Here is a 27,441-nt window from a genome sequence, read left to right on the forward strand (position 1 = left end):
TCAAAAATAACTACACAGAAAACACAGACCGTCACAATATTTGTTTTATACTCTGTCCTCCTTTTTCTTCCCCATTTCATTGACCTTGTCCGAGTTAAGTAAAGTTGTATGATTTCTTCTGTTCATGAAATAATTAACTGAAATATGAAGTCAGTTCCTTAATGGAGCAGCACACAGTGGTCTAGAGAGAGTAGAAGAATATCACTTTGTAATACTCCCCCTCCCCTTCAGCTTCAGCCACACTGACCTTCTACGTTTGATTTTCCAGGCCTTTTTTGATGCACAGAGATGACAAATCCCACTATGAAGTGTGCAGCGAGGACAGCGGTATAGATTATGGTGGCAGGATGAGAAAGATGGAGAGACATTTTTCTTTCTCTGCACTAAACTGTCAGCTGAAGTGGGATCTCTGTCATCAGCATTCTGTGCCACCAGCTGGTGGCAGGAAGGAAACAAGGATATGAGGAGGGGACAGGACACGGAGGCTGCTGTGGGCGATCGCTCAGTCACAAACAAGCACAACAGAAGATATTCATTTCTGATTAATGAATAATACTAATAAACTATGTGCTACAGCTCTTACAGAACCAGTCTTGCTATCGCCTCCAAAACCTCCTGCATTATTCATTGTTACACCAGAATATATTTTTAGCATCGTTTGTGTGTTAGTCAGCAGGAGACCTAAAACAACAAGAAATCTGCAAAATACCCTGTGACAAGGATGGAGGTTGGGTGTGTGTGTTTGGGGGGTGGGGACTTTGCTCCTCTTACAAAGAAAAGACCAACATGAGACCCAGACTTTTAGGTGAACCAAATCTCCAAAAACAAACTGGACTTTCTGGGCAAACAGACTGGAGTTAACTAAACTGGGCTAGTGTGAATCCATCCTTAAACTGGGAGCCGTGCCACTGGCAGAGCTGCAGGGAAAGCGAGAGGCTGTGGAAAAACGTTGAAAAAAGTGAAAGAGAACCAAACATTAACTAAGAAGTTTTAGTTAAATCTCTATTTTTATTCTCGCCTTAGGATGGCAGGCATCTGCAGGCAGTATGACGAAATGCTCTACAGCCTGTGCAATGCAACATTTTATGGACACGGTCAAGCTTGAGCATCCACAACCCTTCAAGTAAAGGGCACGTCATGCTCAGACCAAACCAAAACAGTGAAACAATAGAAATGAGTTTCTATAGCAGCATGAAAAAAATATGTGTGCAACAACTTAATACAGTCGCTGAAGCGATCCGAATTGTTAAACTTCCCCCAACATTCCATCCCTGTGTGTGGCTTTGGGGAGAAAAGAGGAGCAGACAGCGCTGAGAGTTCAGAAACACAACAGTGTGTCAGCCAGTGTGAGCGTTCAGAATGCTGCGCTCATTCACAGGGGTTGTGGTCCCTCGCTTGTCAAACCAGTTCCATCAAGCTAATCCCACTGAGTCGACACCTCGGGACCCAACAAGAAGAGGAGAGAGAGGGGAGGAGTATTCACGGCTCAGAGTTTTGTCTTCAAGCTTTCAGAGCTGTCAGCGCGAGCGACACGCGTGCCGAATCACGCCCTCCTCTCTGGACATCTTATGCAAACGACGTCACTGCCCGTCCTGCTCCACTGAAGAAGACAGATTTACTGCAGACATATACCTGCTCTGGTTTCTGTTATTCCTTAGTTTAGCAGAGAAGTGCAGGAAAAGCAATGTGAAGCTCTGCACCTACACTGCAAACATGTCCTGCTTGCTAAACTGAAGGTGAAATGAATGCTTAGGTTTGCTTTTCTTTCTGCCAGGAGAATTATTGTGATGAAATCCATGCTAAGCAGCCACTGCCGGTGCGTTTTAAAATAATTTTTGGAGATTCAGCTGCAGCTTGCATTGCTCTTTATAGAAAGGCTCCAGAGATGAGCTGGGTTTTTCTGTCTGAGCCCCGTATCTGTGCCAATTTTTTACTGAGAAAACAGCAGAAGCTTACCCACTTTTACTGTTCAATGCGGGTAAAGAGACTTAACCCTGCTGGGCGTCCTAGACAGACAGAGATTGAAAAAGGAGCGCAAAAGCAAATGAGGTGGATTATCAGAGCTAGCCAACAACTGATGGTGATAATGAATTCTTCTGATTCTGATTCATCCAGGTCATACTGCTGTAGAATATCGTCCCTAAGTACAACCAGTTTAGGTTCATCATAACAGTCTTTGGTGTTACTGGGGGAAAACGAGTAAAGTTAGAAATGTTCAACTTCTGTGAAGAAGCAAGTCAGAGGAAGCACATAGAAAAAGAAGTAGAAGGAAGTGTTTTCTACAACGTGTCAAGATGTGTGCGTGTGTGTGTGACTCAGTCAGGTGGCCAGAGAGAGAGAGAGAGCTCCTGATAACAGGAAGGCTGAATGGACTGTTCCACTCTGTTAAAAGGAGTGTGTGGTTTTCCAAAGGAAGTTCTGTCTCTTGTCAGAACTAAGTGTAAGGGTTGGAAACAATTTGAAGTCTGTCTTGACTTTGTAAGATTTGCTTGACTTTGGGTCAGCACAGATGAGACTGTCATCTTTTGCATATGCATGTGCTTCTGGAGGTCCATATGCCACGGCTCTGTTTTAACAATTCAAATGAGCTCTGTCCAACAAAACACATCAGCTGAGGCTGGGCAACACACTAAATGACACTTGCTAGGATCTAAAAGACAGACATGAGTCTGCTAAGATAGTCTGATGGATTTAGAGAGAAAAACACCTGCATGATCCAGGTGATAAATCTCATCCAGTGGCTCTGGACATGTCTGCTCAACCACCCATGATTTCCTTTAGTTGTTCTCAACAGTTGGAGTGACTTACAAGAAACACCAGAGGCTCACTCACAAATCCATCAGAAGGCCTGGTACTCTGTTGGGAGCTCAAATTTCCAGGATATCAGAGCTCAGAGTACAAAGTTGGCTGTTTGTGGGAAATTTCTGTCAAACTTAGAGAATCAAGAAATCCCTTAACCAGAATGAACCAGCTGTGTCTCTGTATGCATACAAGTTTCCATGCAGGATGCAGAAACATGCATGTACACATACATGCAACAAGTGTATGGTTGCATATATTTTTGATGTGTAATAAAAGAGAAATGTAATGTTTCAATTGGTTATTTTTGGTCTTTATGATGTAAAACACTTTGAACTGTCTTTGTTGCTGAAATGTGCTATAAAAATAAAATGTGATATGAGTTTTATTTGATGTGGATGGTTGATTGATGTTTTGTTGCTTATGGTATAATGAACTAACTTTTGATTAATATAAGATTTTTTTTTCAAACTACTCCTTTTCATTCATTACAAAATGTTTATAGCTGTCAATTAATTTGCAAGATACCACATTTGTGAGTATGTCAAATATTTATATCTATATATGTAAATTGAAACCGTACGTACTTAAAGATGGAAGTTCTAATTTACAAGATTTAATAAATGTGTCCTATATTTTGCAACTGTTTAATCTTCCATATTCTGTCATTAGTGAATCTGATCAATCTCAACATCACAGAAGTAACAGTTATTATGACAAATAGTTCTTGGCTTCATGATCTTAAATAAATCAAAAAACAAAATCAATTCAAATATCTTGACAATACATTTATATCACAAACAAATACTGTATTGTTCATCACAGAAAGTTTACTTTGGTACTTGTATTTCTGGTAATTCAGCAGATCATCATGAGGTAACAACAACAACATGTTTGTAACAGAAATGTAGCAGAAAATCCTGAAGGGGAAATGTGTGGCCATCACTGCTCAACCTTAAGGTCAACGCTCTGGATTTATACAGCAGATAGATGGACACATACTTTATTGATCAAGAAGAAAATCTTGCTACAAGCCGGCAAAGTTACAGTGAAATGTAACGTAAAATGGGGTTTAAAAAGTTCTTAAACCACATTCCAGCTACAGGACAAAAAATGACAAGTAATGCACATCATGTTTTTATCAGTAAGCAAACTGTTGAGAAGTAAAACTAAAATTCAAATGTTGCACATATACGAGCTTTGTTCAGTCACACTGATCCAATTTCTGCTACACCTCTACAAAAATTTAAGGTCCTAAATAAAAACAAGTTTTAATGAGTAACTCCTCTTAAAAGAGAATACAAGGGGAGAAAATCCCTGTTAGTGTATATTTACAATGTTTTCTTAACACTTATTCAATGTTATGATCATAAACACTACAGTTTTGCAATTTTATTAAAGCTTGTGATCATTTTAATGGCTTGAACAAGTAATAAAACTGAATGAGTGAGTGACTGAATGAATATCAATAGAGCTTAAAATATAAATGTATATAAATAAGTGAAGAATTTAAGATAAAACATAAATATGTGCATCCTTGGAGCAGAAGACTTCCCTCATTCAAGTGATTCAAAACATTTTAGAAAGAATTGAAGTGGCTCTGACCTTCCAGAATGAATGTACTGAACGTGATGTAATGTTTGAACACTGAGTTTATTACACAGCTTGGCAGATATCACTATATGTGTCTGAGCTTTCTTCAACAAGTCCTCCACATGCACAGTGATGAAGCCCCCACTCTGCCTTTAGTCTATTTCTGGCTTTAATTGGCACATTCACCGGGGAGTAAAAGGCTCCTCTTGTTGTGTAAAAGCCTACAGCTGTACAGAACGCTCGGCTGCGTCTGCTCAACAGAAAGGCCTCGGCCCCGGCACAACACACAACAATGGCTTCACTAAGGAGACACAGAGATGAAAACATTATCCTTTTACAACAGAATGTCACATAAATCAAATCCAAGATATTTTATTGTATGCTTTTTTCACATCAGTATCACCCAGCAGTATGTTTGTTTCATCAGAAACTTTCCATTAAATGAACTGGATTCACTATCTGCCATAAAATGTGCTCGACCACAACCATGTGATAATTATGTATCTGTGCAGAATGTGTCCAGTGTGCAGTTTGTCACTGACCCTGAACACTTCAGCAAGGTCAGAGGTCATGGCAGACCTTTGTGACTGTTGCTGGCTTCTAACGGAACACCAAAACTTGGTTTGACCCAGAGAGCGATGAGTGAGCAGATCACCACCTACCCCTGGGCCAAAACCTCCGGAGGATTCCTGACATTCCTCTGCTTCACTTACACACAGCTGAGTCCAACTGCACAGGAGAACAGCAGCAGCCAACCAAACAGGAACTAAGTACCTGGAATACACCACTCACTTCCTGTACACACGAATCTGACATGTTGCCTTGTCATTTTCAATTTAATTCAGTTCAACTCAGTTTATTTATTTAATTCCAATTCACAGTAAACTTCCTTTTCAATCCAATCATACAGACAGATTCAAAGTCAACACTGAAAAAACACAAAACCTAACCAAGTTTTCTTTTTCTAGATTCTACAAAACTAACTTACAAGTAATGTTTCAGCATTACATAAGAGCTTGTCCATAATTATTTAATATGTATTTGTTTACTACTAGTTCCGCCAGCAGTTTTTTTCACTTTTAACAAAATATTTTCCATGTCATAAGTAAAAAAAAAATCTGCCAGTGAAACTAGTACATTTTTTGACAGGTGTGCTAACATATCAAAAAGGTTAGCACACCTAACCTTTTTGATATGTTAGGTGTGACTCTGGAATTGCATAAAAATGCAAACCCACTTTTTAAATGTTTACATGTAAAACTGTTGAAAATAATTTATCATCCTTCTGTGTACGGCCGTGTGTTGGTCAGCTACAAAAATCCCAATTTCCAATCCAATTTCTTTTTGTAATGTGGCAAAATGGGACAAGGTCAAGTTGTATGAATATTTTTTAAGGGGATGTTTAAATAAACAGTTTCCTAGCAACAGCTACTGAAGTAGGAGTAGATTGGTGAATGCGGTGAAGGAACCGCAGTGAGGGGTGGAACTAAAGTATCAAAATAATCTGATTTTCTGGGTCAAATTTAAAAGTTTTTTCTTTTTGCTGATGCAAAAAATGACAATAAAATTCAGCCCAATTAAAGCTGAGCTTTAAGATGGCAAGCCTTTTCTCAAAATAAGAACCACATAAACAGATTTGTTAATAAAACCCGCTCTCATGCCTGCACATTTCTGAAAGCTTTATTCATTCTAAGTATAATTCATATGTAATTCAAATATCTTATCTGTGTTTAGCAAAAAGTTGAATTGTTAGGACCAAAAAGTAATGATTATATGCTTTTTTAAAGGTTAAATCTCATGTTATTTGAGAGATGTGGTAGATCGCAGGCCGAGTCAGATGTAACCTGAGAATGATGGTTTGTCGTCATCAAACACACAACAATGCTCATCCATTATGCCATTTACAACTTTTCTTTGGAGTGTTGTACAGAGAAGTATGATGAGCTCAGCAGATGTTCAGTTCCAACAGGTGATTTCTGCTGGCTGAAAGAACTGAGATGAGAAGGCAGGGGAGGGCTGCTCTGTGAGGTGGAAGCTCAGCTGCAGAATGCAGGTCTGAAGAGGAGCTTTGTGGAAATAGGTGGGACTTTGTGAGAAGAAGTGCTTATGCAATCCTGAATGGTTGCCATGGAAAACTCAAAGTTTCCTCAAGGTGTGTTTTTGATGAGGGGATGAGGACTTCATATGGAGTGTGAACTTCATTGGTCCTCACAACAGAGTATTTGTTGGAAAAAGCCTTAAAAAATAAGAAACGCTAAAAACCACACACAAACACATGCACACACACCCACACACACACACACACACACACACACACACGCACACACACACACACACACACACACACACTTCTGAGGGTAATTTACAACCCTCACTGGACAGTATGAGCAGATTTCACAAAACTATTTGGGTTAAAATGAAGCAACAACTATTCCTGTCTATTTTATGTCAGTGTGGTAATAAAAAGACAACACAGGCTTTGAACACACACAGCTTGTTGATGTGTGTGACGCAGCAGGCCAGTCCTACCTTGCAGCCCTCACATGCACTGACTCCATAGTGATATCCAGAGGATTTGTCCTGGCAGACGAAGCAGGGCTTGTAGACCCTGGGCGGAGGCGGCGGCGATGGCGGGCTGGGGACCAACTCCTCAGAACTGGTGCTCTGCGTTTCGATGGCTGCAGGGAGAGCAAAGGAGAGGAGGATGAAAAGGCTTCTGCTCAAATGACTAAATAACTCACTTAGGGTTCTAGAAACCAAAAACGGACCTTTTCATTTTCAACCTGAAGGCAAAACAAAACTTTGTTGACAAAATTGTTTTCTCTTCATACAACAAAAATGGAATGAAAAATAAATTCTCTGTGCGATATTTTAGAAAATGTGTCATGCAGCACTTGTTAGGACAACTTTGCAGTTCATCTGTGGATTGACTACATTGCTCCAGTGTGCTCTTATCCCGGTAAATTGTACTTTTTATGTGAAGACATATAAAAGGCCGTTACGCTTTCTCCTGTCTCAGTAGTTCCACTCTGCTGAAGTGTAGAGTTATGTGACTCAGAATAATCTAAGCACCAAAAACAAAACCTTGTAGCTATTGAGATATTTTTTTTCAGAAACAATACTAGTGGGCATATCAGGACCACATGATTTCATGTATGGACTTCTGAATATCTCCTACATGCCACCACATCTAAATAAATAACTTTCTCACTGTTAATTTGAAAATCTTTAAAGGACAGCAGTGAAAATGTTCTGAAATTGGTTACAATATTTCTTCAGACTTGCACTGACCCAAAGTTTCACTTAGAGAGTATTTGTTAGCTCTGCCTCCCAGTGCTAACTAGAAACAACCAATCAAAGCTAGGAGGAGGGACTTAGCACTGTCAATCAAGCATGTGCACCCCAGCCCCTCTCGCTCTTACTTTCTGCTATGCTGCAGCGTCTTCCTAACACATACTTAGGCTAGTCAGAATAGCAACTGACGATGGTGGGACAGTAAGCTGTTTCTCTGTCTTAAGCAGCAGGTACACAAGCATGACTGATGACACTACGACCTTCCTCCTGGCTCTGATTGGTTATGACTGGCAGCGGTGCATTTCTTCAAACAGTACTGGGAGCACAGGGAGGAGGTGGAGGAACTCAATCTTTTCACAGATTACCATTCTCCATACTGTCGTAATGTCAGTTTAACAAAAATATGGAACAAAATCAATATTTTTTAGCAAAGTTACATACAGCAGCTTTAATCAGGTAGAAAGTGGCTCTAGTAGGAGCTCTGGTTGAATGCTGGAACTACTTTAGCAGGAACACCCTATGACTGACCACTAATTCTAATGTTGTTTTAATCAAAATCTCTTTGTGAAAGTTTTCTTAACATTTTTATGTGAACAGATTTCAGCATATAGTTTCTGAGTGTAAACAGACATGACATAAAGACTATCAATCAACCACATTTATATGTATAGCACATTTTATCAACAAAGAAGTTCAAAATACTTTGCATCATATACACACAAAAATACAGTCATCCAACACACAGCCAACAACTGACTACCTCCGGTCATGACTGAATCTAAACAAGAAGAGGACTCTGTGCTGCATGTACAGTCTGACACCAAGCCCAGTGAAGACAGCAGATTGAAGTAAATTCATAATCGGCACTAAATATTTGTAGAGATCTCTCTACATTCAAACACAACCTTTCAGTCTTTCAAGCATCTCTGAATAGATTACATTCAATTTCCATACTTCAGAGTGAACTGATGATAAGGAAGAAACTTTTAGAATAAGTGTATCCTTTTCCCAACATGGACTCTGTTAATTTAATCTGATCTCAACCAACATTCACTCTGTGTGTGTCAAATGTACAACTTTGGAACAAGTGAAGCTCTAAAAGGTCAGCAGCACATCAGTGTAACTAGGAGTCTAAAAGCTGTTCCATGGTAAAATATTGAAAAGTAAGTTAACTACTGTGGTTAAGTCTTTCTCAACACTTGCTTTGAGAGAAGTTGGAGCTGCAGGGTCAGATTAATGACATTTTTCTGAAGCAGTTGCAGAAAAAGCATAGTGATTTAGCAGACTTTCAGAAAACTGATACAGTGGAGATAAGAGTTTCACAAATTTTCTCGTCTGATTTCAAAGTGATACAAACCTGAGAATAAATATTGTCAGAATGACATAATGGGCATAATACTCCTTCATTGTTTCAAAAACTGTTCTGTGACATACAGATGAAAACAGACTGATGTCAGTTTACTGTCACATATGGGCCGTGTATTCACCTTCTGCATGCCAGTATTAGCTGACTATTATCAATGTTATTTTTAATAATAAGCCATTTGATGCTTGGTAATAACCAAAAACAGCTAAAGCCTACTCAAGTGAACACTGCCTAACAATGTTCAGCTAGCTAAAACACGTGAGCGCTAGAGGAATGGTCCAAATGTGTTTTGGACCATCTCTTCTGTTCTCTTCTGTCAGAGAACAGAAGAGAACGGATGAACTTGTTCCCAATGGAAGAAAGGCAATTTTCAACTAGCAGATCAAATAACCACCAGACTATGCAGCGTAACATCTCAGACTTCTCAGCATGCAGGGCCTTTTAAGCTGAATATCATACCAGGTGCAAATTACAGCAGTTAAGAACAGGAGATTGAGGCAAGAATTCACATAAACTCCCAGAACTAAACAATCAGGATGCATTCACACCAGTCCTGTTTGGTCCGCTATAATCAAACTCCAGTTGATTTGCCTAGAAAGTCTGGTTTGCTTGAGGAGGTGTGAATGCGTAATCAAAGTCTGATACGGACTAAAGAGCAAACTCTAGTCTTCCTGCAGATCTAGGTTTCGGTTCAGTAGAAGTGAAATGTGTGTGTGTGTGTGTGTGTGTGTGTGTGCGTGTGTGTGTGTGCGTGTGTGCGTGCATGCGTGATTGTGTGTGTATGTGTGTGTGTGTGTGTGTGTGTGTGTGTGTGTGTGTGTGTGTGTGTGTGTGTGTGTGTGTGTGTGTGTGTGTGTGTGTGTGTGTGTGTGTTTGTTCATTTGGGGAGGATGGAATAAATTGCATTTGTGAGGTATTTGGGCTTGTGGAAAAACAGGGAGTTGACTCAGTACAGTGCAGTCAGCTCCAACACAGTCACTACTGTTGCAAGCGTGTCTAGACTAGCCTCTTTAATAGCTCAGCAAGAAAACTGTTGTCTTGAAATGCTGGAAAAAAGCTTAAATATTGTTCAAATCATCACCTTGGACCCATGTCTATGTACGGTGCAGAACACACACTCTGAACTTCTTCTGCATGAATTGTCGTGGCCTGCATGCGATAAGCCTGTGGCTCAGCTGAGATGTTCTCCTTAGTAAGCTGCAGTTCCTGACGTCTTTGCTTCAGGATTAGCTCAACACAACAAATGCAACATTTGTTGCCCTTTTCCTGGTTGCATCTCTGCAGTGACTCTTGAAGAACATCAGTCCACACCTTGTGAATCTTTCCCAAAGTCTTTTTTGGGGTTTGCATCTTAATCCTGGCTGTTGGCCTGTACAACTTTTATTTTTTTACCACGTTTTCCATCCACTCAATTTTCCATTATTTCAGTGAGATTGTCCAACAGTGACCTTTTTTGGCTTACCTTATTACAGGTGATTGTGGAGGACTGTCTGCGGGACAATCAGCAATTCTCTCAGATTGTGAAGCGCTAACATTTTTGACATTCTGTGTCATTATAATATATCTAATTTTGAGATACTTCAATCAAACACTCCTAAATTGTTAGCAAATGTAACTCTCAGTTGCTACACACACTGCTTTAAGTGGTTCAGCATGCACCGGTACACATAACCCCTCACCATTCCGGGAATTTTTCTTTCCAGAGTTCGGTGCGTACCGAGGCATTTTTCCGGTGTTGTAACAGGTGTTATATTAGTCTGCATTTCCCCATCATTGTGCTCCCCCTACAGCTGTGCTTTGTGCAAAAATAAATAAATAAAACCAACAACAACATTAAAGACACACATTCCCGCTCGCACACAGAAGCACCATGATAACCTGTCAACCTTCGTGGTGAAGAGACAGAGGGCCGATCCCTAGACAGTCGCTGATGAGAGGCGTGAACTTTAATAAGCACAATGGGAAAAACAGCATGTGGAACAGAGCGAGGAAATAGATGTGCATCTGGGCATGAAAACGAAGAATCCGGCGACGAACAGTGAAGAATCAAGAGCTTGTATGAGAGGCAGATCAGGTGAAACACATGGGGATAATGAAGTAAATGGAACAGGTGAGAGTAGATGCAACAGAACTTGGAGGCAGAAAAAAACTGAAGAGGACATCACAAACCAAGAAAAGCTAAGAAATGAAATGAGCACAAAAAAAATCTTCAGTTATATTATGGTAATAGATTTTAAATTAAATTTTATTATGGGTTTTTACTTTTTCAACAAACTAGAAACAGAAGTCCCCTCTTTTAGATGTTTCCCTGCTTTAGAACATATAATTTCAATTGATGGCTGATTAACAGGCTTTTACTGAAATGTACTTTTACTGAACCAACTCTCCACCTGCCTCCCTCCTACCATGCTGAAGTCCTGCCTTAACTAAAATCTGCATGTAGGCTTTGCATCAGCTCTTTCTGTGTCAGAAGATCGGGAAAGCTCAAGGAACTGATGTACATCCCTCTAGTGTCTGAGTGTCTACGCTGACCAGCTGACACCAAACTTCTCTCAGATCTTCAACTTTGCTCTGGAGCTGTCAGAAGTTCCCTCTTATGAATCTGAAGTGTTCCACCACCATCCAAGTCCAAGAAACACAGAATAACTGGATTAAATTCCTACAGGCGTGATAGTCTGACAGCTGTGGTCATGAGATCCTTTCGGTGACTGATGTTAAAGTATCAGACACCGCAGCTCCCCTGCTGGACCTCCTGCAGTAAACAGATGAGCAGATGATGCAGTCAGTACTGGACTACACTTCATCCTGATGATATGGATTCAAGCCTAGGGCTTGAATCCATATCATCCTGCATCTCTCAGGGGCGTACGCTAGGATCCTGTTTGACAACCACCTGCCCCAGCTGTTGTGTGGGAACAGTTACCAGCTTTTGCTAAGTAACTGTAAATCACCTTTAAAATGCTGAACAAAGTTTGTGTAAGACTTAGAAACAATAAATTTGCCCAAAATAATCAAAAAACGTTTGGGGTAGTTGTGTACCCCCAAAAGTACATAAATTCTTGTGTAGTCCTGTTGGACAATTTCAGTGTGTAATTGTCCTACAGTCCTACAGTGACACAAAGTAAGAAAATGAAACAAAATTCAAATCAAGGACTTCACTTGGAACCCAAGCCAAAGCTAAGCATAGATACCACCATATGAAAAGACACATTTCTAATCATCAAGCCATTTTGCAAGTATGTTTTAAAAAGGAAATTGGGTTAAGTGGAGGTTAATGCACACACAAATGGTCTCAAAAGGCACAACTTAATTGTTTTGCAGTCATACATTTCCTCTTGTTAAGCTATCGTCTGATCAAGGTTTAAGACAAGCAGAAGATCGAAAAGTGTAAGCTCTTCACAAACTCAGATCCAAAGTTTGTCTCCTTCCAGACATGTAACAGGGTGTGAACATATGGCGGTGATGATGAATAGCCAACACATCAGCAATATGCATTAGCCTTCACCAGGTGGTGCAGGCACTTTAACATACATCTAGAGGAAAAATACTTTTGACTGCTGATATTCCTCTGGTGCATTTGTAACGGCTGGGTGGCTCCACGCTGACGAGAGGCAGGGCAACAATAAAGACGGGCTGCCTATTTGAAGCTGATGGCTGCCTCTAAAAGGCAGCATGGCCACCTGCAGACAGATGGGTCACACAAGTGTGTTGCAGCACTTTGTGTGCGTATTTGGACATGCGTATACATGCGCACGCGCGTGTGTGCGTGTGTGTGTGTGTGTGTATGGTCATTGGGTACCTGTATGGGCTATATCAGGTGAAGGGAGCCTTTTCCATTTTCTGGGTGATTAAACTTTGAGTTGACTTCGCTGCATGTTAACACACACAGAAAGCTGTATCAGACAAAAAAAGACTGGTGACAGACAAGCATGAGCAACTAGTCTGGCTTTTTTTTTTTTTTTTTTTTTTTTGGAGCAGGCAGAGAAAAATGTGTGGCTGCAGCGGTTCTTGAACTCGTAGCCTCTGGATGAACCTTCCGGTGGGGTGGGACAGGAAAGCACACACTCCCTGCCGGAGGCCGGGCTGAATGTGGGGAAAGCCTAGAGAAAGCAGCCATCCTGATTGGTCAATCCTCTGGAACACCAGCTGCTTGGTGATCCACTGCAGACACAGGCTTTTGTTGTGCATATTTGATAGTCAAAAGGATGTGGACCATCTTTTATTTCAGATATTTGACATATCGGGTGTAATAAAATGCTCCAGCCATTGCCAGGCTCCAAAATGATGTAAAGCTAACCTCAATGGTGCAATAAGACACACCACATTCCTCTTAGAGGATATTTCACTCAACATATTTCTCCTCTATAAAGCAGGCGTTTGGGCAGCTGGTCGGGTGGATACCGATGTTTTAACACAAACACTGGAGAAGCAACTGATGATGCTCATCAAGCGGGGAAGGCTAATAAAACTATTCATGAATATTGAGGTCCATCACTCTCCAGTGAGAAAGATTGTGGACAATTAAAAAACATTTAAAAGAGCTGCCAGTCTTTCCAGGAGCCGCAGCTGTCAGAAATCCTGTGAGAGCGACGGTTCAATGTGCCCAACAGCTTAACATCTTCAGGAGTGAATGATGTGATTTGTTGACAGAGCCAATAAATTTATGTTCTATGATAATTAATAAATAATCAGAGAGATTCTGGCCCCCTGACAGGACAGCCCACTTTCAGCTGATGGCAGTGATGGTCAGATAACACATCCACAGCATGTCACTGCAGACTGAGAGCTGTCACAGGAAGTACGCTAAATTGGTACAATAAAACAAAAACAAAAAAAACAGCTTAAAACTAATGACACAAACTTTCATACTACTTTAAAAATTGGATTGAGTTTTGTGAAACAATAGGAAAAGTTTAGTTCAACTCCCGTGGATCTTTTTATAACAATTTTGCTGTCCCTATACTCTTGAAAAATAGCAGTAAGAGACGAGATGTACCACGATTATCTACCAATGTAGGAATAATCTGCAGAGCAGCAGCATCTACGCCTGCCGTGGATACCGTGACTTTTAAAAAGCCACAGCTACAAATTCCTGGGTGGAAACTGTTGGGACTAGCCATGAAGGACTGAAATAAATACAGAGAAAAAAAAGAGACTGGAATATTAATCCCAGAATGCACTGCATTAACCCACTTTCAGTTTCCTGTGTGCATAGAAGAACACAAATTGCTTCTATGCAACAAACTTCCAGGAAACTGTAAAAAAGTTGAAACACTGAGTGCCTTTAAATCTCGACTTAAAACCCACCTGTTTAGAGTTGTTTACAGAACTTAAACAACAATTGGGATTTGAATCCCAGCCCGGGTTCAAGCGCTAGGGAGAAAAGGGGTGCGGCAGGTTTAGAGTCCGGGCCGGAAAGCGGCCCTGGAGCTAAGAGAAGACGGACCTCTGCCCACTGCTGGCAGAGCGGCAGCCACAGCTAGTTTCCTCTGTGATTTATTCAACCGGCAAACACCGCGAAGGTTGCCATTCTTTCTGTCAACTGTAATAATCCTTTTCTTCTTTTTCCTTCTTTTTCCCACCACAAAAAGCTTCTTTCGTTCCTCAGAGAAACAGCTTTGTTTTAAAAAGTGAGGCTTTGTGTCTGGGCATAGATAGTTTACATCAAAACAATTTAAACATTGTTCTGTATTGTGTTTTTCCTTTTTTTTTTTTCATTGTAGATTCTTGAAACTTTTAAGAGAAGGTCATCAGTGAGTCAAGCTATTCAAACTTTATCCCTAGTAGGTGATTTGAACACTGACATTCTGGTAGCTTTTCCGTTTTTCTTGTGCTCTCTTTTCACTAAACTACATAAAGTAGTTTCAACAGTAACGTGCATAAAAGTTGTCGGTTATCCTACGCTGTCCTCTCTTTGTCCTCTGTGTGCTTCTATATCTCGTTCTCCAAGTCAGAAAACCAGTGACATGTAAAGCTGTGCCCACATGCTCCACATGACCAACAGATGGTAAAGAACCTGAAGCAAAGTCTGTCGCTGCACACAGGCAATTTAACACAACGACGCCACTTTGCAAATTAGGACAAAGCTGCTCTTCTGCTGCAGATAATGGCGGGACTAGTGTGCTTTAAATCCAACACTGACTTTAATTTAAATGAAAAAGAAATTCAGAGGAATTATGAATCACATGATTGAGTTAAACTTGAAAAATTTACAGATTGCCAGAAGCAGGACAAAAAAGAGAGTGTGTGTGGACGGGGGGTTGATGAAAAGAGGAAGGGAGGCCATCCCTGACGCTCCTCAGGGTATCAGTTTATTTGGTTTGTGTTGTGTTTGGTAATCTGAGTGTGAACTGGTGGGCATAGCCAGAGAGGATTAGAGGAATATTACTCCCAGTCAGTGCACCTCGTTCTCCCCGTAGCTGACACTCAGTTCAGTTTGCAAGTGTGTTCTCTGCAGGAGTGCCGCTCACATCCAGCAGTCACAGTCAAAGGAAACGGTCAAAGTTCATCCAAAGCACACCAAATTACAAACAGCTTTACTCAGCAAACACATTTCACAGAGAGGGAGGATTTAACATTCAGGCTCTCACAACATGGAAATAATGAAGAGCTAAGAGTCATTTGACTTCATCTAATGAGGGGAGCAAAAATTGGGGCAAAGAGAAAATCTGGTTTAATTCAAATCAGTTTACTGAAGTAGCATTAATTCACAGAAAAAATGGGTTCAATTTACTTCCAATTATACAGAAATGCACAATAAATCAAATGATTTGAATCAGTGACACTAATCTGACTAAATGCAACAGATGACAGAATAATTTAGTTAATAATGCAAACATTTGATCATTGTAAGGAAGTTGAGACACTCGCATTGAGCCGTTGACAGCAATCCTTCCTCTAGAGTAGCGGTTCTCAACGTGGGGGGTACCGCCCCCCAGGGGGCGTTCAGAGGACGGCAGGGGGCGCTGGCGGACATTTTTACAAAAGGGGGGCGCTGGGATGCCTTTGGGGGGCGTTTGGTTGAAGGTAAACTTTACACCTTAAATCCACAACAATACCAGTTTAGACTTTGAGCAACTTGGTAAAACTGTATTGTGTAACATTAAATCATGCTTGGCTGCAACTGTATCGATGGCAGCTCTTCGTCTATTCAGTGTTTGTAGCTTCTGTTAGCTTCTTGGCGCAGCTTCGTTCTCCTGCTACTGGTAGCTCACCCCGTCAGTCCCAGAAGTGACGTTGTGATTCACTTTGTCTGGTATTTTTGTACATATGTTTTGGCAGTTCTGTGATCATGTTAAAGTAGCAACTTATATTAAAAAGTGTTTTATTTCCGTTTGAAAGCTGCCTGCTACCATGGAAGGACAACAGAAAATCCCTCTTATAAATCACGAACCTTCACTCTGAAAAATTAACCCATTTAAATAAACAAATCCCTCCATGGGTGATACCACGATAGAGAGCGTTCATTTTATAGCGTCAACACCGGTGCTGTAAGTGCTCCGGTATGAAACGGGGGTGATAGAACAACACAGCTCTTTTAAATTTCAATAATCAGAATGCAGAAATGGTTTCGGTTGTTTTAAAAGGTTTATGTCAGACTGTCTTTTTCCCATCGATACGCTTCCCGACCGCTGCGCACCACAGAGGGTAAAAAAAATAAAATAATAATATATATATATATATATATATATATATATATATATATATATATATATATATATATATATATATATATATATATATATATATATATATATATAAAAAAAACGACGTGCATATTGCGCAAAACTCTTAAACAGGAGAAGCGGGACATAAAACGGAGCGACGAACTAGATGTGAATTATGGCATAAAAACAGAGAATCCGACTTTGAACAGTGAAAAATCAACACATGTGAAACATGATGATTAGGCGGCGCAGCAGGTGATGAGTGAAGATTATTGATGGTCAATAAACAATAAAATAAATCTAGCAACTGGAAAGAAACTAAAGTGGACATAGTAATAAACCAAGAGAGGATAATATTAATCAAAGGAAACTAAATGGAAATGAATGAATAACAAAATGCAAGAATAAACTAAGAAACCAAAGTAAATACAGACGAATAAACTGGTATGGCAAGACCTTTTGAGCAATAATTAATACAGAGGACTGTATGGCAAGAATAAACAGACACTATTTCCAGATAAAAGATAAAATAATATTGTTGAAATGTCGGGTTTGTTGAGACCATACTGAGAATAAATATATCTTACAGACCTTAACAGTAAAGAACTGATCACTTATTTATGTTTTTAATTAGATTTTATATATTTATTTCTTCAATATTATTGTTCATGTCAGTGTTAATGTCATGGTAGTGTTCAGTGACTCCATGACACTTTGAATTTGACTCATTAGGATTTGATCAAGAACCAGATTTGTTCTTTGTAATTTCTGTCTAGTAAAACTATTAATCTATAATCAATAGACAGGTCTATATAAAGATATAATCCATGTTTCTGTCTCATATTTGTATGGCATTAAAAGGATCTGGAACTTTAGTTTTTCCACTGAAAGCTCTGGTTTGCACAGTAAATGCCATGTGGGTGAAATTTTATGGATGATACTCTGATGTCCCATTCTCCTGAAGGCAGCACAGAGCTGCACCACCAGAAACTGACAAACACTGAAGAGAAGAAGAGTTATGATTAATGTAGTTACAGTTCTATCCATGTTTTAATGTTGCAGAGCTCAGTTGTTTTGCAAATAGTTCAAAGTTTAAACTGGCATGTTGAACATCTTTTATCTGGTCATTTTGTGGAATATTTAACAACTAGAAAATGGCAAATAATAATAATATTTTTTTCCACTCTGATTGGCTGCTGTTAGGCCTACTGATTTTAACTTGAATGTTCATTACATTTTTCATAGACACCTGTGAAAATAATTTCTATTCCCATGACTTTTTTGTTCTCTGGGAAATTATTTTAGATGATAAATACAGAAACAAGCATAACAATCAAAACATCTACAATAGTGATAGTAATATTAATAATAAAATAATAGTCAGTGCAAAGTAGCCTACAAATTCTTTGGTGGGGGGCGGTGAGGGACCTGGATAAGGGCTGGGGGGGGACGCTGGCCCAAAAAAGGTTGAGAAACACTGGTCTAGAGTGAGCATGTGGTGGCAGTGGTCAGGAACTACTTCTTCTTAACAGGAAGCAGGAACCAGTATGAGTGTGAGTGACACTCACTGATCATTTTGATTGGGTCAATAATATCTTGTCATAATCTATTTTTACCCATCAATTTTTTAAATGATAAATAATGCCACTTTCAAGTGCTTTTCATTTTCATTTGGTTTAATTGATATTCAACACGCTGAACAGAGAATCCACATGGTGCCAATAGACATCCGCAGTGAGAAAATCCATTGACTCCTCAGTAACTGCAAATAAACAATAAAATTAAATGATTGCACTTGAATTATGAATGATTCACCGGCTGTCTCACAACTTCCTCCTGGTCTGTATGGACCTGAATTGCACAACGTGTGTGTGTGTAACCAAATGTTTCATGGTTTCCATGTTGTTTTGGAATCTGGAATTACAAGTGCCATTTCAGCTAAAGTTTTAAAATCAGGGAACATTTCTCCAATTGAAGGCATCATTATGCTCTGAATGTGGGATTGCCTAATCCCTGACAGTCTTTGCTTCAGCAGGAGGAAATCCTGCAGCATTGGTCATCCTGACCAGAAATGCTTCAAACCTTCCAGGCCATCACTCTTCAACACGCCTGGATAGCGACATGCATTGACTTCAGGTCAGAGAATTTACTCAGATGGGATTTTCTTTATTTTTATTTTTTTTGATTCATTGATTGATTTAGTGACCTCTGTGATGCACTCTATGTGTAAAGTTGAGAATGTTTGCACATCTGCACCAAGTGGTCAGCTGTGTGAATTGTAATCTGTCAAAAATGGCAGATGGCTTTCAGATTTTTTCATCACCAATTTTCAAAAACAATTGTCAAAAATAGAAAATATTCGGTCAATACAACTCCTTGTGAGAGTCTGTTTGCCATGACCGACTGGGGATTTAAGAAGACAGAAGGCAAATGTAAAAAACACAAGACACTGGCCACTTCTATGGGAAAGAAAGTCTGAGTGCACAGAGTTAATGATACATTCATTGGCTTTGTCCAGGAAATAAAATTAAAAACAATGTTCACATCAGTTTCACTCAATTCCAGTCAAGATTTACCTGAAGGAGAAAACCTGACAAGTTGTTCAGGTTAAAAAATTTACCAGCATTCAGTTATCAGATTCAAGGTCTGAGCCACAGATTAACACCACAGCAAGTCAGCAGCAACTGCAACATCAGGGTTAAACCTGAATCCACTCTGCAGCCAGTCATCAGGTCAAAGCACCTCAGGTGTTTTCATAGAGGTGACCAGGAAGTTCAAATGGTGAAACAAGAATCCGACTGCTGAAATGAAGTTGATTCTTTAGAGTCCACTGGTGTCTGTGGCCTTAAAGGAATGTCAGCTGAAAGAACAACTTCTCTAAGCTAGAGAGAAGGTACAGTAGAAAATCTAATTTCATATTTTGGTTCTCAGTGGTGTCAGTGAGGGATGATTTTTCTTCACTTTTCTTAATTATGATAGCATTCGACTTGACAATGTATGTGCTTATGCATACACTGATAATTCTGGTTTCGCCTACTTTCCTTCTCCACTCTATTGATTGCTGGGACTCCTCAGTGTTCTGTCAAATGACTAAATTTCAGAAAAATAAAGTACTTTATGTTTTTGCTGTTTGTTTATTTATATATATATATATATATATATATATATAGTATATAAATATTATATATACATTATATATATATATATATATATATATATATATATATATATATATATATATATATATATATATATATATATATATATATATATATATATTGTTTGACTGAACAATAGATTCAGTCAAACAATGACTGAATCTATTGTTTGATTCAGTCATCCACTAAAATCCATTTAAATGAAAATATTGTTTTCATGAAATCAAAATATGATTAATCAAGATTAAAATTGCGTAGAAGATTAAGAAAGTTTTTAGAGATTTAACATTTTTAATTGAGTTCATCATGGGTCTGTAATTAATTAATCACATTTTAATCAAAAATTATACATCAACAGTTCAAAAAACATTTTTGCTGCTTGATCATAGAAGAAATGTAGCTCAGCAACAAAGATGTTTATTGTTTTGGGCTGTAATTCAGGTTCTTCAACCATCAGATTGGATCAATATGTTATTCTATCCATTCATCTTTAAAGAGTTTCATTAAATTCTAATCATTCATGGAACGTCTTTAGAAATGTGGACTGTAAGTTTACGCTGACATTAGCGTTAGCTGCTACACATTTAGCTTTCAGATGCTATTTTGAAAAGCTTCACTGATAGGCTAATTCCTGTTAGCACACGTAGAACACAATAGTATTTTCCAATGTCCATTCAAATCGTTCATGTAGCAAAAATGAACCCCCAGTGGGCCGAGAGAAGTAATCCATCATGCGTCAGTTTTATGGGTGCCCCAGAAACACTCAATAAAGATTTCGGCTCGATACTTTATATATATAGAAGTATCGGCCCGATACTATATATATATATATATATATATATATATATATATATATATATATATATATTTATTTTTTTTTTTTTTTTTTTTACATTCCGCAGTAACTAGGCGTGAAAACAAAGTGACACAGATGTTGTTGTTTGGTGCTTAATTGACAGATGTTTGTTTTTGTTTTTTTTGTGCGTGTTTGTGCCACTATCATTGTAAGGATGCCCTGGGCTTGAATCCATATCAAAACCTGCCTTTTGAAAGCAGGAACATTAACAATCCAGGCAGCCCTGTTAAAGTAAAGGAGAAGGTCACACTGGGCTATTATTTAAGGTTTCTGTAACATGAAAAGCAGCAAGAAGCTCATAGATGAATCTCTGTGATTGTTCTGAACTTAGAAGACATGCATTCATCTAAAGCCTGTTGGTGTTTGATATACAATAAAAGGCTGGAATCTAGATGTGATACGCAGTATCAGTAAATAACCCTGGTGGGACCCCAACGCCATCCTAATCATGTTGATTAAACACGGCCAGCACCAGACAGCTCTCGTTTCATTTCACCGCAGAACACGACTTTTATTTCTCCCTGTTCGCCTTTCATTTCACACACCCACTAAATTAGCCTGGTGAGCAAGCTGTGCTAATGGTCTCTCATGTCCACATCAGAGACGCTTAAGCCTCCAAGACAAAAAAAAAAAGCTCCAATTATCCCATCACTTGTACTATACTCATCCCCATGCAGCATCACAGACAGCGCTGCTCTGATTTATTTAGCGTTATCTTTAGGTGTATTTTGATGCAATTAAATCACGTTCATCCTCCTAGCTACGGTGTGAGCATCAGACGCAGCCATTCTTCAGCCCACAAAGCCCATTTCATCTACGTTAAGGAGGTCCTTGATCATTCTTAATTAACATCCAAACTGGATGAGGAAATGCATTAATGGTGGGCTTGTTGTCAGACTGCTAATTAACACCCAGGAGGATTCCATTATCCCTAATAAATAAACGAAGAAACCAACAATCCTGTGACCCTGAGAGGCTTCTCAATCTGAGTCCTGGATAAAAACAGAACGTACTCCAACAGAACAAGACGGAGTTTAATGTTCTCCAGTCGGACAGGTCAGTGGGTCAAAGCAGGGCTTAAAGGGACCAACTGAGCTTTTGTCTTTTAAGAAATAGAGCAGCGGCGTCTCCTTCTGTCCTATTTAGCTCTTCCTGAGTCCTGCCTTTACAAACCTGTGGAAATAAGTGAAAAAAGACGAGTCACTAATTAAACAGATAAGCTGATGGGTGTGTTGCACAGGTTTAGGAATGAAGGATGGAACTAATATAGAGTCACTATAGAACTGTAACTGAATGTTGTGCTAACTGGTCTGCATGGCAACATAGGCTTCACTTTGTGATCCAATCAGATTGTAGGAGAAATGAAATAGAAAGAATGTTGGTTCTATTTTATCCAAACTGGTAGGGTTCACAGTTAAAGGGAAGGATGCCACAGTGGTTATTTTTAATTGCGATTTTATTTATTATTGTTAAAATGTATTTTTCCACAATAAGTAACCCTGGCTCCGCTGGAAAAAAATATTGTTCCGTCAAATGCTGACATGTCAGTCAGTGTTTAAAGTAACGGCTTTACTGCTGAAAGAAGTCATGAATTTATCTTTAACTAAAATTTTACAATAAATTTTTTCCACAAACATTTTTTCTGAACTGTTTTCTTGCATACAGAAATGCCTTGTGTAAAAAGAAAAATCTTTCCAAAAATATCTGAATTTTATTTCTCACTCTTTGAAAATAATTGTTTCATTTTTATAATTAGTGTTTAAAAAAAATAAGATATAAAATAATAAATGTCAGCATATTTATTTTAGAAACTAAAAGAGAAACTAATAGATTTATCTCAATGTGTACGAATGTCTGAACAGCGTCCAGCCACCGCTACGTATTTTCACTATGTAGGAGTATTTGTGAAATTTATGGTTCTGTTAGATTAGGAGGAAATAACTGCAGTGATAATAGTTTACATCCTAAAAAAAATCTAAATATAATATGCATTTGCAAGACACGAACTCTAAAAATGTTTCCATAGAGAACAGTAAAATAACAGTAATACTTAGCTTTGAAGTATAAATTGCAAAATTAATAAATGACTAAAAGATCTGTGGAAAAATGATTTAAATCTCTAAAACAGTTAAATAAGGCGTAATGTCGAAAAGTAATCCTCCTCTGCTAGGAGAGAATGGCCTCTCACACTCTAACAATCTACGCAGGAAATAAAAATGAAAATGTGACAAAATGGAATCATCTGAAAACCACAAATAGAAAACTAAAATCTCTTAAAACATTTAATTTGGGAGTAAAGGTCATTCTTTCCATTCAAACATTGTGCTCCTTACTAATCACTGAATTACTGTGGGTAATACACACACACACACACACACACACAAAACACTGCAACCATAATGCAGACTTCAAAATATATGAATACGTCTACCACTTCAAAATGTTTATATTTGATTCAACATGAAATTTGGCAAACCATGTAAAAAATAAATAGATAAATATAAAACATTAAAAACAAAACGCATGCATTCAATCATTTCCAAAGACCAGACAGGAGACTCCAACCTGAACCAAGAGCTCAAACGGCTGTAAGATGGAGAAGAAGAAAAACCACGGAGCAGAGCAGTCTGCGTGGAGATCAGGTTATTTTCAAAGGTCCAAAAAATGTCTTTTCTGCTGAGGTATTTATATCATATATACATTTTCTTTCCTATTTTTCTGCCCACAATTATTTTTTGGATTTTCTGTTTTTTCAACGGTTTTTTTTATGATTTAATTTTATTGTTAAAATAAAGTCAAATTTAAACCGAAGACAGCGTCACCAGAGCACTCGCACCTATTTCCAAGGGGCTCACTGCTCATCCTCTGAGCCTGACCTTTAACCTCTGCGGGTTAAAGGTCGCAGCAGGAACTTTTGCACTTTCCCAGCGCAGATAAGCAGCCCCTCCGCAGCAGAGCCCCCTGGGTGGAGGCTGGTGGAGGAATGACGGCCAGAGGCCAGTCGGCATCTGATGGGGATAAATCCCAAACCAGAAGCAGCGGCGGTCAGCCCAGAGTAAACACCGCACAGTGCTTCTGAAGCGCAATGATATCGTCAGCATGACGCTGGGATTCATATCACATATTGTCGTGTTTTCTCCTAAAATAACTGCATCGCCTCTACGTTTTTTAATTTATTCAAAATGTAGCTAAATAGAAATGTTTCAGAAGCGTTTTAATAGAAAAATCCCGTTTCCCCCTAAAATGTCACTGGCCTTGACGCATCCAAGCAACAAGCGGCCGCCCGTCGATCATCCTTGTCCAATTCCTGTTCCGATAACAGGCCACTAATCTTGTTGAGGAGTCCGCGGCGTCATTTATCTAAATCAGTGTCAGGGGGCGCAGGTCGCCCCCCACCTCCACCCCCACCCCCCGCCATGCGCGCAGGCCCGGCCTCTGGACGTGTTTACTCTCTGCATTCCTGCAGCCAGCATGCAGCTCTCACAGATCAGCTCATCCGAGACCAGACATCCATCAGCGGCTGGGAGGAAGCTGCTTCCGCTGCCGGGGATTTATTGAAAAATGACTTAGAGTTCCTCTCTGCAACATGCTAAACTTTCCCCCGACAAGTAAGTTAATGTTGCTCTTATGACTCTTAGTGAGTTTAGTTATAAACTGAGGGTTTTTTTTTCGTTTTTCTTTTTTTAGGGGGTTGGAAATGAGCTAAAGAGCAACTTGATTTTTAAGCATTCCCTGGTTCTGCCGTCACAGGCCCTGAACAGCAACATGTTGGTCATCTGGATGACTCAGTCAGGGTTCACTGGACAACCACCATTAAGCGCTCACCCTCACTTTAAGTCACAGAAGCAACAACAGCAGCAACAGGAAGACAGGATGAGAAGTTGGACCTACAGTGTGCGCTCCGCCGGTGCTGCCACTCTCTGTGCGCCAGTCCGCTGATGCAGGCTTTCAGAGCTTTCTCCTGCAGCATGCAGGACGACGGGCTGGACGTGTAGAAGTCCAGCATCTGCCCGGGACTCACGGCCAGCATGTCCATGCAGTCAAACATGACCACTTTGTTCACTCACTCGTGTGCGTTCTGCAGGAAAATCGCCGGCATAGGCGCACACAACTCCATCAAACTCCTCTTCTTCACCCCTCCTCCTCCTCCTCCTCTTTTTTTCTCCCCCTCTCTTCTTCTTCTTCTTCTTCTTCTCGGCGCAGCGGATTTCTCTCCTCTTCTTCTCCTCCGTCCCGCAGCGGAATCATGAATTACGTTGGTCCCGCAGCTCGTCCTAGATGCCCCTGCTCGGGTCTCTGGCACCGGGGGCAGTCAGCGCGCTGCAGCGGACCTTCGGCCGGGGTTCCTCCATAGCCAGCGCCGCGCCGCGCCGCGCCGCGCCGCGCCGCGCCGCTCCGCCGTGTTCGCAGCGGGTCGCCCCGTCCCGGCTCTCGGCTGAAGCGCTCGCGCTGCCGCCTGCTCGGAGCGGAGCTTCTTTATTATTCTAAGAGCAGAAAATAATCACGGACGGTGTTTAAAAAGCAGCCGTTCCCCTCCGCGATGACGAATGGGTTATCCGTCCCACCAGTGCTGCTCATTTCCAACTAGTTTTGCCACCGAGAATGAAAGATTGAATTGCCTAATGTATGCGAGTGAACTTTGGGTGAACCCTTCCGAGGCTGCTGACCTTCAAATGACCCAGGCAGGCTGACATCACTGCAGCTCTGCAGCGCAGAGGAAGGCGGCGAGAAGAAGCGCATGGGGGAAGAAGAAAGATTTTATTTTCTGTTTTGGAAAACAGAGCGACTTCCAAAATATGAAACCATGTTTTTGGAATTCATACCAAACCACCAGAACGTTTCTGTGCGGTTTTTTTCTTTCTTTCTTCTGTCTGTTTCCTGTTTGTCTGCTTCGCGCAGAAAAGAGTTCCTAAACATTTAATGCTTAAAAAAGGGAAAACATTTAATATACAGGAAATTGTAAATAAATAATCGCAAAATGACATGTTCTTGGAAAATAATTTGATGTCAAATTTATAATAATTTTCTGATAAAGTAAATTTACAGGAAACAGCTTATTCACTTACATTCTTACATTGGTCTTTTGATAAATAAACAAATAAACTAATTAGTTGATTAATCAACTAACTATTATTGGTGACAGTTATAATTTGTCGTTTGTTTTCTGTACAGTAAAGAAATATGCAAGTGCATCAGTCAATAAACCAAAGGTTGCAACTGGCTTGTTTTTTGTTGATCTGTTCATCTGGCTGGTAATTAGAAAGTCAAATATTATTTTTATTTATTTTTTTTGTCTTGAGTTCCTGAATGCTGTAAAACTGAGGATTATCATCATGTTCTGTCTGGAAGTTGAGCCACCAGCAACATGCACTGTGATGCACCATGTTCTGATTTTACACAAGTATTTTCACCCTGTGAACTTTGACCCATGTTGCGTTACAACTGAAGATTTCAACGTATTTTATAGATTTTATGGTAAACCAAGATAAATTAGAATAGATCTGCAAAGTGGAACAAAAATGAGATATTGTATTAAAATTGTTTTTCAAAGTAAAAATCTGAAAAGTGTGGCAAGCATGCATGCCCTTCTGGCCCAAATGGCTGTGTGTGAGGACAGAGACAGTGAACACAAACACTGTTAATACATGTGACATGTTTATGCACAGAGTTTTCTTCTCCCATTGAAATGTATATGGATTATGTGTTCGTAAGCGCTGACTCAAACTCCAAGGGAAAGGCTGGACTGTTAGGACCAGTTTTTATCTCATGAAGCATTTGGGATTTGTCCCACTGAGTTTGGTTTCTCAAGATTCTGGCCAATTAGTGAACAGAAGGAATCGGTTGGCGATGGCGTTGATTTTCTGCTCTGTTTCATCATTTTAGTCTGCCTGTTAAGGAAGCCATTCAGTCTATGTTGGTCGCGCTTCCAAATATTGAGACATTAAAAGTCAAAGCAAAAGAAATGTTTAAGTTATTTTATGATAACAAATACACTGTGGCCCTGTTGGCTCAGCACATGCACCACACCCTGGGAAATTTCAGGCCAGTTTCCCTCAGGATCAAACTGGTGCATTGCATAAGTCACATCCACATGTTAGAGATTGGTTAAAATCAGATCCAGTTGTTTAAAACTTCGACAGAGTCCACTCCTCCAGAAGCCAATGGTTTGTTATTAAGCGGGATCCAGAAGTACAGCGAGGAACGAGGAGCTGCTTTTTACCAGGTCAGGACAGCAGCCTTGTAGAAAAGTGATCTCAGAGGTTGAAGACCAGAGGTGGAACCTCAGCTTCCCAATTCAAAATGTTCACATGTTCTTGGGTGAGACATGGAGCTCCATGTTGTCTCTGACTTCTTTATGTTTCTGCTTATAAATGTATGGGCGGAAAAGGAATACAAAACTGACATACTGAAGGGATCTTGTGAATAAGTGTAGTAGTTGGTTCGATGCGCATAGAGTGTTTTTATAATATTTAAAACATTTTTCAGCGAATAAAGATCCTGGTCGTAACGTTTAACTGAAGGATGTTGCTTCGTTCCTGCCAATGGTGATCAAGAGCACTTCAGAAACATTACATCAAAGAAAACTTTAAGAGACAAAAGAGGAGGGGAAAAATCCTGAAGCCTTTAAAATATAACAATTTAATCACATCAAAAACAGAATAAAAAGATTTTTTTTCACATTGATCATTGTGTAATATTAATGAGTGT

The 27,441-nt window shown here is 39.7% G+C and overlaps 1 protein-coding gene and 1 long non-coding RNA gene across 3 annotated transcripts in view; one reads left to right on the forward strand and one right to left on the reverse strand.

The window, feature by feature from the left end:
* Window positions 1-27,441, reverse strand: part of LOC103472129 (retinoic acid receptor beta) — a 195,378-nt gene that overhangs the window by 66,583 nt on the left and 101,354 nt on the right. The window contains exons 1-2 of one of the 2 annotated variants that reach the window (XM_081612783.1): window positions 24,625-25,383; window positions 6,922-7,070 (exon numbers count right to left, since the gene is read on the reverse strand). In XM_081612783.1, coding sequence (XP_081468909.1) covers window positions 6,922-7,070; window positions 24,625-24,781 — 306 coding nt within the window. In that variant the 5' untranslated portion in view covers window positions 24,782-25,383. Of the gene's footprint in view, window positions 1-6,921; window positions 7,071-24,624; window positions 25,384-27,441 lie in introns of those variants that run through there. The other variant, XM_081612782.1, reaches the window with a different exon arrangement.
* On the forward strand, window positions 21,595-27,248 carry LOC145553789 (uncharacterized). Its single transcript, XR_014089841.1, has 2 exons — window positions 21,595-24,341; window positions 24,421-27,248. It is a non-coding gene; the product is annotated as an uncharacterized LOC145553789 (long non-coding RNA).

This window comes from Poecilia reticulata, chromosome 11, assembly GCF_904066995.2.
Source record: "Poecilia reticulata chromosome 11, P_reticulata-male-v2, whole genome shotgun sequence".
In the NCBI taxonomy this organism is placed as follows: Eukaryota; Metazoa; Chordata; class Actinopteri; order Cyprinodontiformes; family Poeciliidae; genus Poecilia; species Poecilia reticulata.